Genomic DNA, 17417 nt, shown 5'->3' on the forward strand with positions numbered 1-17417 from the left:
TCTCAAGCTATAAAGTTTGGGAACCATCGCTTTAAAAGACAGCCATACTCCCGTCGTACGACGGTGTCGCTCCGTTGAAAATAACTCGATCTACAAGCACCGCAACGCGTCGTTAGCTTGTAGATCGAGTTATTTTCACAGACCAGCTGAACCGAACTCACTGGCTGTAAACGCCGGAACTAGACGCTCCAATACACAATCCTGATCATATCATTGCGGTAGAAGCGACCCTTTCATCATTCTTTAAAACGTCCCGGCTAGTCAGTCATAGATCGAAACGGTCAGGATTCAATCAAATAAAACAATCGATCTCTCCTCTCCATATGAAAAGACTCGAGACAACACAACACGGGACAAGTTTCGCTTTAAACTCACAACAAGTTACAACACGTTTCGAAAGACAGCAACAAGAACGATGACTCCAAAACTACTACAACCACAGTAGAAACAACACAACAAGAAAAACATGCGTTGATATAGTTTCACCTGATGCAGTTAATGTTTGACAGTCAACTCTTACTATTAATGCCATGGAAAGTTCCATAAATACGAGCATGGCGCTGTTGCAAAGCTGCATTGATCCACATGGACACACACAAAAAAATAACATCATCGTTTTTTGTTTTTTTTTTTACCTTAGAACTTTGCCCACCGCTTGAAGCACCATTTTGCAACTTAGTCCGTTTTTGGAGTTTCTCTGTGAGTGCATGTCCTTTTTGTCTCCTGGTGACAGAGCGCAGTAATCTCCCACCATTGCTTTAAAACACGCAGGCAGGCTGTTTTCTTTTCTTTTTTTACGATCTCCCACTTCTTCTAGAACCGACTTGAAAGCTCAGGACTGTCTGCTCTATGTGAGACACTAGCCTCTCACTGTACTACTGTATGTATTACTGTACCTACAGCTAGTGCGCAGGGAAAGAGGAAACAACTTTAAGGCTTTCGATAAGTGTCCTCCCCTTTCTCGACCTCCAGCCAATCAAAGGGAGAGGAGACGTTCCAGATGGAAGAGGGGGGAAAAAAACAGCGCACGTGACGTCACAGTCGTCTCATGTGAACGTGTTCCTGGCTGTGTGTATGTATGTAGTTGTTGCACTGTAACAAACAGGTGGTCTACTACTACTCAGTGGTGGAAACAGTACTACATTTCTTTACTTAAGTAAAAGTAGCAATACTGCAATGTATAAACACTCTGTTACAAGTAAAAGTTCCGGTGATCAAAATTTACTTTGAGTAAAAGTACTCAAGTATTGGCATCACAATATACATTAAGCAGAATGTCTCGTCTCGCTTTTGAAAATAAATAGCCAATCTACAAGCTCAACTCGCGACGCATTGTGAGCTTGTAGATCGGCTATTCTCGGCTATTTTCAAATAGCCAAAGTTTAAATATGGATGAAGTGGTTAATGTATGTTTTGTAATAATAATTCAAATCTACAAAGTAACAAGTAACGTTTTCAAATAATTGTAGCGGAGTAAACAGTAATTATTGAAAATTGGAAAACCTACAGTAAAGTAAAAATACCTCAAAATTGAACTTAAGTACAGTACTTGAGTAAAGTACTTACTTACTTTCCACCACTGCTGCTCTTAAAACTAACTACCTAGATAGATAAAGAGTACAATGGACCACAATGGAAACAAGCCCCTGGGGGTTTTTATTGTGTTTTCCTTTTAGCATAACTTTTGACTGTCCTGCCTGTAGGCTACTGTTAATAATCTTGTTATAAAGTAATTAAATCTATCAATCAATCACCTGACATACAAGTCACACGTAATTAAACATATGTTGGGGATTTTTTTTTTAGCAAAAGAGAAATAGATAACCTCATAATACTTTGTATAACCCCTGGGGTTTTATCCTTAGCCCCCTCCCTATTTTCCCTCTACAGTAAATCTCTTGTGTGTGAGAGCTTGTAGATTGGCTATTTTCACTGAATGTTTGCCTATTTTCACAAAATGTTCACCGATTATGACATGCTCACGAATAGGGACACTAGGATTCAAGTGGTTCAGTACCATTTCGTTCAGTGCTAGCTCTTTTTTGTACGCCATTTTTTGCTCATGACATACTGTACTGGGACGCCTGGGTTAATGTGTTAAGGTGCATTAATAATGAATTGTAAAGGAAATCATCTATGCGTATAAAGATTAAACATGACAGATTTACAAGTGTAGTGGTGCCTTGAGCCCCTTGTTTGTAACTGTTTTGAGACGTGGGTGCCAAGGTGTTGACTTCCAGCGTCACCTGAAGTCTTAAATATGACATGCTGGCAGAGGTTAAGGACATGTTCCAACTTGTTGTTGCCGGTAAAGAGAAGCAGGTGAGGACTGGGACAATTCCTGCCCCGAGAGACAAAACAGTCCCAAGATTCACATCATTGCCGTCGGGCAGAAACCTCCCAACTCTATATTCTAACCGTTTGTATTTTTTCGTGAATGAATGCCCTACTTGATCATACTACAGCGTCACACAAAAGTATCAAAAGTAGCAGATCTACTTTTATCATTTTTGTTAATTTGAATCCTGAAAAGTTAGCGGTTTTGGACAGATGAGGTTTCCACCCGACAGAGTTGATATATTATGAATGAATAAATCAGCAACATTTTGTCATCCAAATCCTGAGGCCAGATTTTAATACACAGGACCACACAGAGAAATCTAAGAAACACTGAACATGAATAGGATACAAATTAAATCGGTCATCGGGTTCACTGTTAAGACACCGAAACTTGAACGCAACAACAAAACAGAAGGGCGGAACTGAACAAATAAAGCACAGAGGGTCTAGAGAGGCTGAGAAGATTATGACCAGTGTTAAGGAGCCCTATCATTCTCTTGCCCTCTAATTACTCTCCTTCAAACTTCCTCTCTCATTCTCTCTTCCTTCACACTTTCCCCCCCTCCCATTCTTTTTTTTAGCTCGCTTCTTTTCATTGTCTCCCTGTGTCCCCTGGTCTTTCTTCTCTCTCTCTCTCTCTCTCTCTCTGGCTCTTCACAGATGGGCCCTGTGGGGCCAGTGCAGTACAGCTGCAGATGTGAGAAATACCAGCCGTCTGCTGTAGCATGGACACACACACAAAGACGCGCTAATCTACGGGATCTCTGAAGCCCTGCACACTTCGGTGTTGGTGTGTCTGTGTGGGCACAAGTAATTTAAAAGAGAGATAAAAAACTAAACAGAGATAGAGAGGGTTATGTGAAAGCTGTGGTCCCATGTGCATGTGATAGAGCGTGTGTGTGTGTGTGTGTGTGTGTCTGTCTGTCAGTGTGTGTGTGTACTGTGGGTGGGTGGTTGTGCCTGGTGAAGCATGCCTAGGGTGGACCACTGGGCCTTCGTTCTGAGCTGCTGCTTGTTTGTGTAAATAAGCCCCTATTTGTGCAGGCTGAAGTGAATCTATCTGAAAAGTATCAGACACGAGGGGGTCCGATAAGGGGTCCTCTACGCAGTCACGCTCAAACTGCAAGGCTCTGCTTCTCCCTTCCCAACGACTGCACACTAGGGGCAAACGCCTCACCGTCTGGCCCCTGCAGACTGCCCGTTCAGAGGGGAGAGGGAGGGCGAGCGTGTAACTTAAGGGTTGGGGATGGAACTTTTTGCTCCAGAAGCTCTGAGTGGCTGCTGCTGCTGCTGCTGCGGCGGTGATGGTGATGGTGGTGATGGTTAGGAGCTAGAGAAGTGGGGGGAGAGAACAGAACAGGGCAGATACTTTTCTACCCTGGAGCTAAATATAGCATCAGCCTGCCTGGCCCCATACAGAATACAGAGAACGGTACAGCGGGGAGAAAGGGGAGGAGGGAGGGTGGGTATGTGCGTGCGTGTGCATGTGCGTATGCATATGCATGTGCCGTGCACACATGGGTGTATGCACAAACGAGTGAATCAGTGAGTGAGGACATGAATGCGACAGAGCTGGGGGCAGAGAGGTTTGTAGAAGGATGGGGGGGAAAAAAGGGAGGAGGTGAACGAATGAGTGAGCCTAGGGTCATGGGTGAGCAGGCCTAAATGGCGTCAAGCCCAAACACACACACACACACACACACCCCTCGTTACTTGAGGTGACCACTGAAGTGAAAGCAATTACTGTAATGGAAATCCATGCACGGAGAACTTTCCATCAATTTGCCTTCAACTATTAGATCAGTGCGGTCACCCTAAAATAGAAGGCAGCCCATTCATGATCACTGGGGCATGGCCCGGTCTGGTGCCTCGTCGCTCAGCTTGAGGACCGTCACTGAGAAAGGCCTTAATGAATCGGGCTTCAAAGTCAAACAGCAGGGAACTAATAATTTTACAGTCCTTGTTCTCCATTATGCGGTCACAGCCACATTGGGGCTGCTGACGTTGCGGTGCCGCCAGTGAACATGGTGAAGCCGATCTTTACAGCACTGGTTCTCAAACGTTTTCGTGCCAAGGACCCCCAAATGTATATGGCCGCGGACCCCCATCTGAAAAAGGTTTTGTGCCAGGGACCCCCAGAAGAGAAGATTTGTGTTAAAACAAACTAAAAGTTATTGAAATTTTTTCAAGATTCTTTAATTTTTTTTTAGCAAATAGCAGATGTACAAGCTCGCTGCGTGGCACGAAGTGATGAGCGGTGAGCTTGTATATCTGCCATTTCTGAATAGCCAACGTTTAAAATAATAAAAAAGGGGTTCAAATGATTGTGATGCTGTATTAACTATACACTGTCTTATGCAACACTCGAGGTGGGTGGGGGCCAACGGGCGCGCATTCCACTGTCTCGCGGGCAGAAGTCTAGTCTTTCTTCTTCACCTTGTGACGTCGTACCGAGATGGCATCACTCATCGGCTGACTACAGTAACCAGTAACCAGATGCGGTCTCCAAGACCAGCACAGAACATTGTCACACACATACTGTACCACACACACACCACACACACACACCACACTGCCACAGGTACTTCTCATACACACAGACACACAAAACAAAAGCAGCATACAAACTATGGTGAACAAAGCAGCATACAAAACTATGGTGAACGCAGGCTATCGCTTACATATCCCAAAGTACATTTACGTAACATTGAATCAATGATCCAGATTCTAGTGAAATGACGAGTCTATTCACTGTGAATGAAACAGAAGGGAGAATATATGTCACTTACATAATTCTTTTCAAAGAGTGGAGGCCAATCGGTAGCTTTAGGCCTGATCTAAAAACGGGGATGCTTTGTAGAAACACAAAGATAGAAAGTGTCCTGATATGGACAATCGAAGATCATATTTGCTGCAATCATATATCTAGGCCTGGATATCGAAGAAATAGACTTCAGACTGAGACAATGGAGTTGGTAACAGTATTGAGTGTCAAACCCCATCAAAAGGCAACCACCCCTGGGGATGGCAGATACAGACATACAACCCACAACCCAGATACAATTTATTTTTATGAATTGCTCGTTAAAAGAGGGAGGAGTAGTACGGGAAATTCTAGGGTTTTATGTAATACAGTGATGTCAGAGCGGGGTGGGTGTTGATGACTAACCGATGAGGTGATGGCGGTTTACGCATTTATCAGTTAAGTCACAAGACAAGTGCAGTCGACCATCACTAACTGCGATCTGACTATGAGATAGCAGCATTGTGACAAAAATAGAGAATGCAATTGGAAAAATGCCAGCAATTCCAATCCTTCCGTTCCCCCAAGTCACAACCACCAGGTGAGGAGGGCTCCTCCGCCTGAAAGACAAACAATCAAATTGGCGTGTAAAACTCAAAGGAACGAAAACAATGCAGGTTTTCATCCGTCCGCTGCGATGAGAAGATGTGACACTGAGCAGTTGACTGAACTACAGCAGTGACATCCCATGTAAAAATCCCCCACTGTGACTCTCCCTGACGCGGTGCTTCCTCCTGAACGAGGCATGTTGGCCAGGGGCCCTAAGTCCACTCTAGCTTACTCCTGATTGCTGGATGGCTGGATGGATGGCTGGCTGGCTGGCTGGCTGGCCAAACAGGTTGGGTCTGAAAGTCAGCGGACATTCCACCTATTTCAGACAAAGAAAACAGTGAGCTCTGCCAGCAACAGATGAGTCACGACCATAGCAGCAGATGCGCCTCGGGTCCTGGCAACAGCTCAGTCCCCGCCCCTTGCCCGGAAAAAAGAAGGACGCCCGGCCAATGACGCGCAAGCGTCTCGTCGCGGACAGGTCGGCCAACCAACCACGCGAGAGAACCGGCGTGGTTCCAAGTTACTCTCTGGGGCCTGCGGAACTTTCAGTTGGTGACCCAGCGCTCTGGGTGCCTCTGAATGTGTGTTTGAAGCCATGTGTGGAGTGTGTTTAGGTAAGGCCTTAGTCAGTGCAAACAGTGCAGGCTGAGGGTCTTAGTGCCTGGGGAGTGGGATTTCTATAGGCCCAGATAAAAGGTCAGCAAGGCTAGGAGGAGACACTCCAAGCACTGAACCCTGCGACCTGCAGTGCAACACCAACCTGCACCTCCCAAACAAAACTACACCCTCTCTGTGCGTGCATCGCACAAATGTTGACTATGTATGGCCTGTTGTACAAAACCTATAGGTACTCTGTGTATGTGTGTGCTCGCATGCCTGCGCGTGGTTATGCAAACAAAATCAGGACAAGAATAGGGGTTGGCAAACAGCGCAAAAGTAGCAAGTCAGTGGGAGTCTGCCTCTGCACTGACATGACGATCTTGGCCAACCGTGTTTGCTTAATTTATTTGACACTGTGCCCTCAAAGGCTCTCACACCTCACTGTGGCTTGGCTAACAGACACGGCGGGACATGCACCAAGGTTATTATAGTTTTGTATTTTGCTTTGATTTTCATTTTTAGTTTTCAGTTCAGTTTAGTTTCAGTTAGATTCATTAGTAAGTTTGCTAGTTTCAGTTTAGTTTTTATTGTTCATAAAAAAACTTCTTTTTTTTGGGATGGGATGTCTACATGAATTTGTATGACACATTGTGCTGACACATTTGATCAAATTATCAAACCAAACAGACATTTTCTGTAAATGTAAGGTTATTTTACTTAATTTTTTAGGTGCACACAATAGTTTCAGTTGGTCTAGTTTAGTTTTTTATTTCAGTAAAAGATAATTAAAAAAAAAAACTAGTTCTAGTTAACTAATAATCTTTTCACGCACTGGCTGCAGTTTTGATTAGTATAGTCATATGTTAGTCTATTGTTGAGTGAAATTCATTCAGTTAAAAAAAAACAAGCAGTTCCTGAATTTCGAAATCTTTCTCCAACTTTCTCCTTTTCTTACTGGAGGCCTTATGGGGGATAACCTTTCTCTTTTGCTCTTTTTTCTTTTTCTTCCTGGCTGCATCTCTCCATCCCTCTCCCTAATGCTCAGCATTCCAGTAGGGGCAGGGCTGCAAGCACAGACATGCCATCCTAGCCTGCACAGTGCATAGTCTGGGGCTCAATAATGGAGAGACAAAAAGGAGTTCAGAAATAAAGGAGTTCAGAAATACAAGATTCTAAGATTGTCTTTTAAGGCAGTAGTTCTCAAACTTTTGCGTGCCAAGGACCCCCAAATTGATATGTATTTGGCCGCGGACCCCAATCTGAAAATGTTGTGTGCCAGGGACCCCCAGAAGAGAAGATTTATGTAAAAAAAAAAGCTAAATTATTCAAATGTTTCCAAACAAATATTTTCAAAAATAGCAGATGTACAAGCCCGTAGAGATCTGCTGATTTTGAATAGCCAACGTATAAATGGATAAAGTGGTCAAAATCGTTGTGATGCAACATTAACTGCGTTTGCTGGGGACCCCCTGGAACCCCCCTCAAGGACCCCGGACCCCACTTTGAGAACCAATGTTTTAAGGTTTGATTTGGTTTGTACGTCTCGTTTTGAGGAGAAAACCTGCATTCTATGCAGCAAACGCAAATTATGGCTGACCCCGAATGTCCGAGGGTTTGGTTATTTATTTATTTGTTTGTTTGTTTACTCTGGCTCGCAAGGCACTTGCTCTACAATTTACTAGCCATCGGGTTTTGAGAGGACACGGATACGATCAGTGTGCTGCGTGCATGTACTGTATGTGTGTTTGCCAGATGCTAGACCGGATCTGAGCACTGAGCAGTAAATAGAAATCCGAGTTAGAATTAGGCAAAGACTGGGAACGCGAGCATTGGTGTAATGTTCAGGATATATCCGGGAGTGGTTGGCAGATTCAGTCGAAGGAATACAGAGGTGGAATAACTGACCTTCGATTAACTGAACGTCATACTATCGAGGGGGATTTAGCACGGACAGCAAAGGATGCTGCATTTAAAGACGCAGAAGCAGCGAACATTAACAAATTAAACATATTAATGATGGAAACATTTCTCCATTACAGCCAACTATTTTCCTCATCAAGTAACATGTGACTTGGCCTGAACACTAATAATTGGCTTTGGGGCCAACCCTAAAACACAGAGTATGACATTCTTCCATGCTCCATTTAACAGCAGTAATGTCACAAAAGAGAAAAATAACTTGACTGACTAATTGCCAACACATTCATAATCCAATTATGAGTCTGGTTAGCTTGGATTCTAAAATGTTCCTGCATGATCTCTAGTTGACACGGGAGCTCAGGTTTTGCAAAAGGAAGTACACGAGGACTCAGGGAGGATGTTTGAGATGAGCGGAGGATGTTTGAAAGACGAGAAGCGGCGCTCTGACTGTTTTATGACCGATGGAGGAGGAGGAAGAGAGCTCTTTAGAACGAGATAGATGGGAGATGAGAAACACCAGACCTCGCGTCAAAGGTTTATATATCACCATCATCATGGCTACTGCTGGGCTTTAAACAGCCGTCATATAGGGAGAGAGCTGGCCGGAAGAGGGGGGGGGGTGACAATTATATGGGAGAAGGACAAAGAGGAGGAAGGAGGTAGTGGGGAAAAAAAGATGAATGTAGACACTGGTTCTCAACGTTGAGTCTGGGGACCCCCAGGGGTCCATTTTCAGATGGGAGTCCTCTGCAAAATATATATTAATTTGGGGGTCGCTGACATGAGGTGAAGTGGTTTGACAGCCACTGAGTTCAGAGATGGAGGGGTGAGGAGGAGTAGAGTAGAGTCACAAAAGAGCAAGGTGGCGTGCGGATGCATAATAGAACAGTTTTACAACGTTAAGCATGATAGTGAAACTGGGAAGATGAGAGGGAAGGAGTGTAAAACACAAGAGAGGGATGAACCGGGGAGGTTGTCACAGCATGCCCTGGATGCACCGTCAACTTCGCCTCCCAGCATTCCTCAGCAGGGGAGAGTCCATCACCACCGTCCCCCATAACTCACCTACCGAGGCAGCTAAACACCGGTCTGTCTAAAGGGGAGCAAAACGCCAGCTCACTTGTGCATGCGCGCATATTCCTAGTACCTACTGTAGGGTCAGTGGTGGACAGTAACAAAGTACATTTCTTATCTGTACTTTGAGTATTTGTATTTTTGGATACTTATGACTTTCACTCCACTACATTTCAAAGACAAACATTGTACTTCTTTTTTTTATTCCACTACATTTCTAGGAAGGGGAAAATGAAAAACTACTTGCCTTATTTCAATTATAGTATAGTGAAATTTGCAGATCTGCAATTTAGATATTTTCACTATTGATGTTTTTTGTGTCGGGAAAATCTTAGATTTTACTATAGCAATGCATTTATATTAAAAATGAAACACTTTATAATTTGTACTTTTGAATACTTAAGTACCTTTACCTCAAGTGTACATTTATTAGAGCAACTTTCACTTTGAGTAATCTGCCCAGGAGTATCTATACTTTGACTCAAGTACTGGCTGGGGTTAGGTACTTAGGGCCCTATTCTGGGCACATTTTCAAATAGTTCAAAAAGCCAATCTACAAGCTCACAACGTGTTGATGTAGATCTGCTAGTTGAACTATTTGAAAATGTTTTTCAAAATAGTAAAAAATGGCAAAGAAGTTTAGGGATAATGGGTAAGGCGGCGCCCAGAATAGGGCCGTTAGTCTGCCACTGCCTAGGGTTAAGGTGCAAGGTCAGCTATTTAAATACTGATCTGGGACAGTGAAGGTTATGGGGTTAGCAGCGGCAGTCAAGTTGTGCGAAACAAACAGGTTAGGTTTGTGCTTCTTAAAAGTCCAGGTGTCAGTGGCATGGCCAGAATGCGACGTCTCCAGGCACGGCCTACAATAAAAGGAGAGGTTATGACCCCAAAAGCCCCTGTGAACGGCCGCTGGTCAGGTGTGTGATGGACTCGTCCCTCTGGCTCGACAGCCTGACTCTTGACGCTAATGGCGGGAGATAAGAAGAGTCTGACACCTTCCGTCAGTGTCAGGGCCTAAGATCATTATCATCCCACAACCATAGAGGCCTGTTGCAAGGCTAGGGAAGGCGGCCTTGGGGACAAGCTGTTCTCTCACAGAGAGTATGGACGTACGCCATACATACACAGTAAAGTCCTGTGTTAATTTAACTCTGAGAATGTACAAATGTAGCCAATGTTTTCCTCCAGAATTCCAAATTCAATTGTCAAGAGGGCTTTCTTCACTCTGTAGGCTTATTTTGAAGTAGTTATGCTAATGTACTTGTACAGTGATTCGATATCAATGTTTTAGATGTTTTCTCTTGCCATAATAATCAATTTTGAACATTATATCAGCCCAACCCTAGTAGGGACAACCAAATTTCCTTAGGGCAAAGCGTCTTCCTAGAACTCCATTCGTAAAACTAGAAGGGAAAGAATGTTCTTTTCCTGGGAAAAATATGATAGGGACTAGTAACCTTGGCATGAGGTGGGGAGGGTGGAGGAGGGATGCACAAAATGTACAAGTGCTCACACACACACACACACACACACACACACACACACTTCTAACTTTCCCAAACTGTATATGCTGCCAAGTCCAGATAAAATTCTGAACATTTCTGAATCAAACAAAATATAAAACACAGATTACAGTTTCAAAATAACATGGCGGTGCGTACCAATCTGTGAAACATATGAGAGATAATGTGGTTTGGCTGCCGTGCCTGACATGTGTGAGAGAAACATTCCTTGTTTGGAGTACAAATGCACACACACACAGTCAGGACAAAACTAATGTGTGAGCAATCCCACCACCTACAGGCCAACTGTGAGACACTGCAACATCAACCTTGACAGGTCTGGCATTAGATTTATTGGTACAGAGAAATGTTAACGGTTAAATGTTAAAGGTTAACGATGATTAATGATGACTGACTTCAGATCGGAGATTAGGATGATTAGAACATCACTGATGCTTTCCATTTCGAGACATAATGAATGAAAACGGTCAAAAAAGGAGGTGAAGCTATAAAGTATAGTTCCCACCCATGGAAAAGCATGGTCCATCAGTGTAGACATTGTATGAACCTTAGACTAAATTTCCATTCTACTTTTCCATTTCAGGGTTTATAATAAGGGTGTGGACACTCAGATGTGTGTGTGTGTGTGTGCACGTATATTTCCTGAAACTTGATACTGCATCGCCACCATGCTGACGCTATAGACTCCTGCATCCTTTGAAAACGGTTCAAACTAATGAGGTACTTTCCACTACGCTAAAGAACGGAACACATTAAGAACAAGGAGACAGGAAGCGAGACAAGGATCCTTTCAAGTGTCACAACGCACACATCAGCCTGCAAAAAAAAAAAAGGAAAAAAAAAAATCACCCAACGAGGGCCTGTCGAGATTCCGTTTTCCAGGAGAGACAGAAACGTGGGTGTTGGTCGTCTGGACGAGGGGACGGCTGAGGAGAGGTGGACGGAGACAGGATCTTTGAGGATGTGGCCGACCAACGCAGTACAGCCAACCCACCACTCACTACTTAGGATTGCTCACACCGAGAAATTGCAGTTCTTAAAATGGTTCTTTAAAAGGCTATATGGTTCCACTTAGAACCATCACCTACTAAAGAACCTTTTTTTTTTGTGAATGGTTCTTCATGTTCCTCATTTGGTTCTAGAGGAAAAGATTAGTCAAATTTCTTTTGAACATTTGCTAAAAAATAGACGATCTACAAAAGCTTGTAGATCGGCTATTTCCGACAAAGAGATTTGGAGTAGAGAGCGAAGTACAGACGCCTGGGAGACACAGTTTGATGAAGTATATATGGTTTAAGTGGTTATATGGTTTATTTTCTGGCACCTTTATTTTCCTGTGTGCAGGAGGACAAAGAGGCAGACTGTGCAAGGGAGGCAGGGAGAGAGAGAGGTGGGGAGAGATGGAGAGAGAGAGAGAGAGAGAGGTGGTATAGACTCGGAGGAGAAAGAGACCATGTCATGGAAAAGGATGGAAGGATGGATGGAGAGAGGGAGGGCGCTCAGAGGAAGTATGTCGGGAAAAGGGTTGGGGTGGCGCCCATGTTTGCACAAGACGTGAGTGTGTGTATGTAGGGCGGAGTATGATGGGATCGGGGGTGAACAGAGCTCCGTTCATGATCCTAAGTAGAGAGAGGGGGGACAACCAACACCACCACCCCCCAACAAAAACACAGAGGGCAGTGCCAACCCAGACTGCCAGGTTTGTCTTAAGCTTCAAATACACAAAGCAGATGGTCGGCTGAAAACGGCGTGGGTTCCGAGCGCTAGGAGGTAGTCCGCTGCTTGGTAGTGTGTGCATATTTTCGCCTGCAGTCGGACCTCACAGAAGGTCAGGAGCCTGATAAAAACAAAAAGATCATCAGTGCTTAGCCGTCAGAAAGACACGCGAGTGTCATGTGTGTTTCTGGTTCAAACCGGTCGCCGAGCCAATCAAACAAAGCTATGGGAAAATGAACTGGAACAGGAAATAGGTACGCCACCTTCTGAAAACTGGGGACTACAGTTATGCATAGAGCCGATTCGAGTACAGTTCAGTAGGAGAAGAGATGTGGGGTGGCCGCAGCATTTTCCACACGGGGAACTAATCCAATTTCTGCAAATGAGGCGACGAGCCTTCGGAGCGGTGACAGCGCTCCGTCGGGAGATGTGATCACTGCCGACCCCTGTGTCTGTGACCCCTGCCGTTGGCCGACTGGGGTCTAGCTTGGCCGTCAAGTATCCAAGTTAGTGCTGGGGGAAAAGGATGAGAGTGGCTAGCCAACACCTCAATCTTTGGAAGGTGGAAGTGTTGACACGCAGAGACTCACTGTACTGTAGTTCAGAAACTAAGTGGTAACAGACAATTCTGAGAAAAAGCTAGGCAACAGTCCAGTCAAGCTAAGCAGTGTATGAAATGCTTCCAAGACTAAACCTCGTTTTCTATTCTTCTGGACAGAGTAGAGTTATGGACTAGTCGTCTCAGAAGCAAGTGATGCAGAGGTAAAGCGGTGTAGAGGGGAATTCGGGGAAACTTTGGGGTCGCTTTTTGTCCTCTCTTCCATAGCTTTGCATGCTTGCACTGAAACAGCTCATTAACTCCCAAATGAGGGCATTTAGTCACAGATTCCCTAGTAAAGGGAATGTGAATGCATGCAACCTAAGGCAGTTCCCAGGCTCTCTCTATCACTCACACACACACAAAACACACACAAGTGGACACAGAAATGAACAGAATGTTCCTTAAACATGAAGACCTGTGTAATTGGTAGGCAGTCACAATGGGCACAACTTACTGATTGATGGGGTTGTTGTTGAAAATACAATGCTTCTCATTCTTGCAAAAGCAGATGTGTGTCTGTTAAGCAGATGTCTGTGTATGTTAGGGATGTAAATGATTAGTAGATGACAGATTAATCACTCAAGAATTAGACCAGTCAAAATACATATTAACCGATGAGGTAGTGTTTATGTGCCGAATTCTCAAATTCTATTTTCTAAATTACAATTCTCTATATGTTCAGCCTCTTCACGTGATTGCTCATGGTGTTGTTCTTAAGTTATGCTTTGCTGATTCCTGCAGAGAAGTGTATCCTCTGCATCCGAACTATAAGGAGCAGTGGGCAGAGACCAGTTACAGCTCTATCGACAGTGCCTTGCTCCAGGGCACTGGCTGAGTATACATATTACACATGCTCTTTGATATGGATGTCTTTTGGTGTGGATACAGGGAGAACATGTAGGCCTAAACTCCACTCATAAAAGGCCCCAGTCAGGTTCAAAACAGGTTTTATTTTTTATTCTCTGGGACCCCAATCCTCAGTGTTAATTTTAACTCTAGGAGTGTACAAATGTGTACAATACACTCTGAGTTACAGACCCATAAGGATCCATTTGGTTCCTAACTATCAAATCAATTAGCTGGGGACCCCTTGAAACCCCCTCAGGGACGTTGAGAACCAGTTTACTAAAGCTAATCTCACTTGGCTTTTAAACACCCTCCCTGGGTCAATTTGTAAAGTTAATGAGCTTTGTGTTTATTGCAGAGATAATGTGGCTAAAAATCCATACATTGCAGCCATATAAGCCATTTTCAGTTTTATATGAATGACTGTATAATTGATTAACTGATCGTTAATGTGGTTGACGGGTCAGAAGATATTGCTTAGAATGTGCATCCCCTAGTGTGCTTGTGCTTAGTACATGTTACATAATAAAAACCAGCAGTCTGGGAGAAAGGCTTTGCATAAGACAGGCAGGACATAAATGTAATGAATGCCAGCTATTTCTGCACGCCTATCTGACAGACACATGTTGAATCTTATGTGAACAAACAAGCGTGTTCGCAAAAGAACGCTAATCATTTTAAGAGTCCGCTGACGCGATCAAGACAAATTACCCTCTCAAACAAGTCAGGCTGTGAAATCTAGGCTATGTAGTGTGCTCTTCACACACTTGAACGTCTGTTTCCTGGAATATTACATAAGCCGCGTTGGGGGTCAACATTCTCTTTTCATGTAACCAAAACAAATGGGAGAGAAGAAAAGGACTAGCGGTCGGGGAGGCGCCCCCTTTCTCAGGGGAAAGGTCTCTGTTTCCTGGACCCACCAGACCAGTTGGTTCGCAAATCTTTTCATGTGAAGGACCGCCAAATTTATGTGTATTTGGCCGCGGACCCCCCATATGAAAAGGTTTTGTGCCAGGGACCCCCAGAAGAGAAGATTTGTGTTTAAAAAAAATTAATCAAAACATTTGATATTTTTTAAAGATTTTCAAAAATAGCAGACGTACAAGCTCGCAGCACGGCACAAAGTGACGTGCTGTGAGCTTGTACATCTGCTATTTTTTAATAGCCAACGTATGAATGGATAAAATGGTTAAAATGATTGTGACGTGGCTAAATTAACTAATTTAATACAGCCCCCAAAGGACCCCTGGGGGTTCCCAGACCCCACTTTAAGAACCACTGCACCAGACAGTCAACAGCAATGGTTCTCAAAGTGTGCTCTGTGGACCCCTCAGGGGTCCTTGAGGGGGTTCCAGGGGGTCCCCCCAGCTAAATGATTGATAGTTAGGAACCAAATGGATCCTTATGGGTCTGTAACTCCGACAATGTACGAATGTAACCACCACGGTCCATTTGGTTACATCCGTACACCGTCTAGAGTTAAAAAAGTACCAACTGGGAGGGAGTCTGTTCGTGGCCTAATGCATATCAAACTGTCATTCCTTGAAATGAAAGTTTGAGAAACACTGGTCAACAGAATGCAACAGGAGTGACTGACAGCAACACAGGTGTTTGTGTTCATTATTTAGCCGTAGCACCAGGTCTCAGCTCGCTTTCACATCAACTACATGTAATTGACCACGTCTAAACCCTACAAACAAACGGTAGTGGCTTGTGTGTTAATACAAGACATTCCCCCCCGCTTATTACATTCTTTGGCTGCCTGATGTTTTTTCTGAACACCTCATTGAAGTAGTATGATCAACAATATCTGCTTTCGAGGTTTTCACCACATATGGCTTTTTGAATGATGTTCGGCTGTTGCTTTGAGCTTTCGATTATTGGGCTCAGATGCTGTTATCTAAATCCTTCGACCTTCTGTGTTGACGCAGAAACCATCACGCTGCTGGCGAAGGTATGAGTTTAATCTAAAAAAAGGACAAGGGAAAACTTTAGTATATTTGGAGAATGTTGGCCTCCTTTCAATGTCATATGTTCAGTTCACACAACAGTTCAGGTGTTCATTTCAAATTACTCTAATACGTTTAGGGATGCAGGCTTTTAAAATAAGTACAGCAATTAAAACACGAGTTGAGACACAGTTTCATAAAGAAGAATGAATGTTTGTGTTTTCTCTACAGAATATATCTGCCTGGAGTCATCGTGACAGACCATTGTGTATTTCAGAACTGGGCTTTAATTCGCTTCACACTGCCAGCTCAGACTGTACTGCTGTGCTTATCAAAACAGCCACACGGTCAAACACAAAGAACAAGGACATTTTCAGAGAGATCAGCCAGCTCCCACGCACAGCTCCAGAGCAGCATGTAAAAACCATTAAAAGAAAAAAACAAACAAACAAACCTATCAATAAGGCCACTGACCACCCCCACTACCTCACTTGATTAAAAACTGTAATTAAATTCAGTTTCATTCAATACCATGCTTTTCAATTCAAAAGACTGGGCCTTTATCATCCCATTCTTCCACTGAATGGGTCCTGATGACTCAGGGATGTGATTATAAGGGCACAGAAGGAACAACAAAAATGTTAAATAATGATTATAGTTAATCATAAGTTGCTTACGGGTATGTGGTCAATTCATTTGTTTATGTACTTTCAAGACCGGGGTTTGGCATGCCTTGAAAAACTGTTTACTTGAAGAAGACCTTGCTTTAGGTCACATGTTCCTGAGGGTATAAAAACACTCATGTTTTGGCTCATCACTTTGAATCTCTTGCCAATATTTTTTTTGCAACTGCATTTTCCACTCCCGTTTCCGACCTGACATCTCCGAGCACCTCCGTTTCCTACAAACCATTGAAGCTTTGAACAACATTACATCTAGGAACTTTATTTGATATAATTATTTGTGATTTCCCGTTAATTTCATTAACTTTATCCCTTTTTTTAACATGTTTTCTGCAGCCAAACAATTGACAATTAAATGAATAATACCACAGGGGGTAATATTTCTGGGTCAAGTTTCTGCATCTCTGGGTTACAAAGCAAAGCAGGGAACACAGGAACACGAACAAGAGCTGGACCGAAGACAGGGAAATAAATAAATAAATATTTCACATCCCTGATGACGAGACGAGATCTGGTGGTTATCTGATAGCAAGAGGAAACTCTGGCCCATTGTCCGAGGTCGATTAAAGCAGGGCGTTGCACAGAGGCGCAGGAAGCCATCACACCCCAGCGCTGGTGGAAGGAGTTCAATGAAGTGTACGACCGACCCAGACATAACAGCACATAACCAGGTCCATGGAAACAACCAACAAATGAGCCCTTCCTATAGAGGCTGGAGCTTATGATATCATATGCGCTTTCAAGTTAGGCATGTAGTCAGTGTGTGTGCACCCTTGCATGGCTCTGCGTACAGTACACGTATATTTTAAC

At 43.7% G+C, this 17417-nt stretch overlaps 1 protein-coding gene across 4 annotated transcripts in view; it reads right to left on the minus strand.

Annotated features, from left to right (window-relative positions):
• The window catches only part of mob2a (MOB kinase activator 2a), a 91679-nt gene that overhangs the window by 19711 nt on the left and 54551 nt on the right, over positions 1-17417 (minus strand). The window contains exon 1 of one of the 4 annotated variants that reach the window (XM_080438579.1): positions 636-863. The exons of the other annotated variants lie outside the window; for them this stretch is intronic. Within the exon in view, the coding sequence (XP_080294705.1) occupies positions 636-754 (119 nt within the window). The 5' untranslated portion in view covers positions 755-863. Of the gene's footprint in view, positions 1-635; positions 864-17417 lie in introns of those variants that run through there. 4 annotated transcript variants of the gene reach the window in all.

Source organism: Gymnoscopelus braueri (genome assembly GCF_963280865.1).
Source record: "Gymnoscopelus braueri genome assembly, chromosome: 9".
NCBI classification, from domain to species: domain Eukaryota; kingdom Metazoa; phylum Chordata; class Actinopteri; order Myctophiformes; family Myctophidae; genus Gymnoscopelus; species Gymnoscopelus braueri.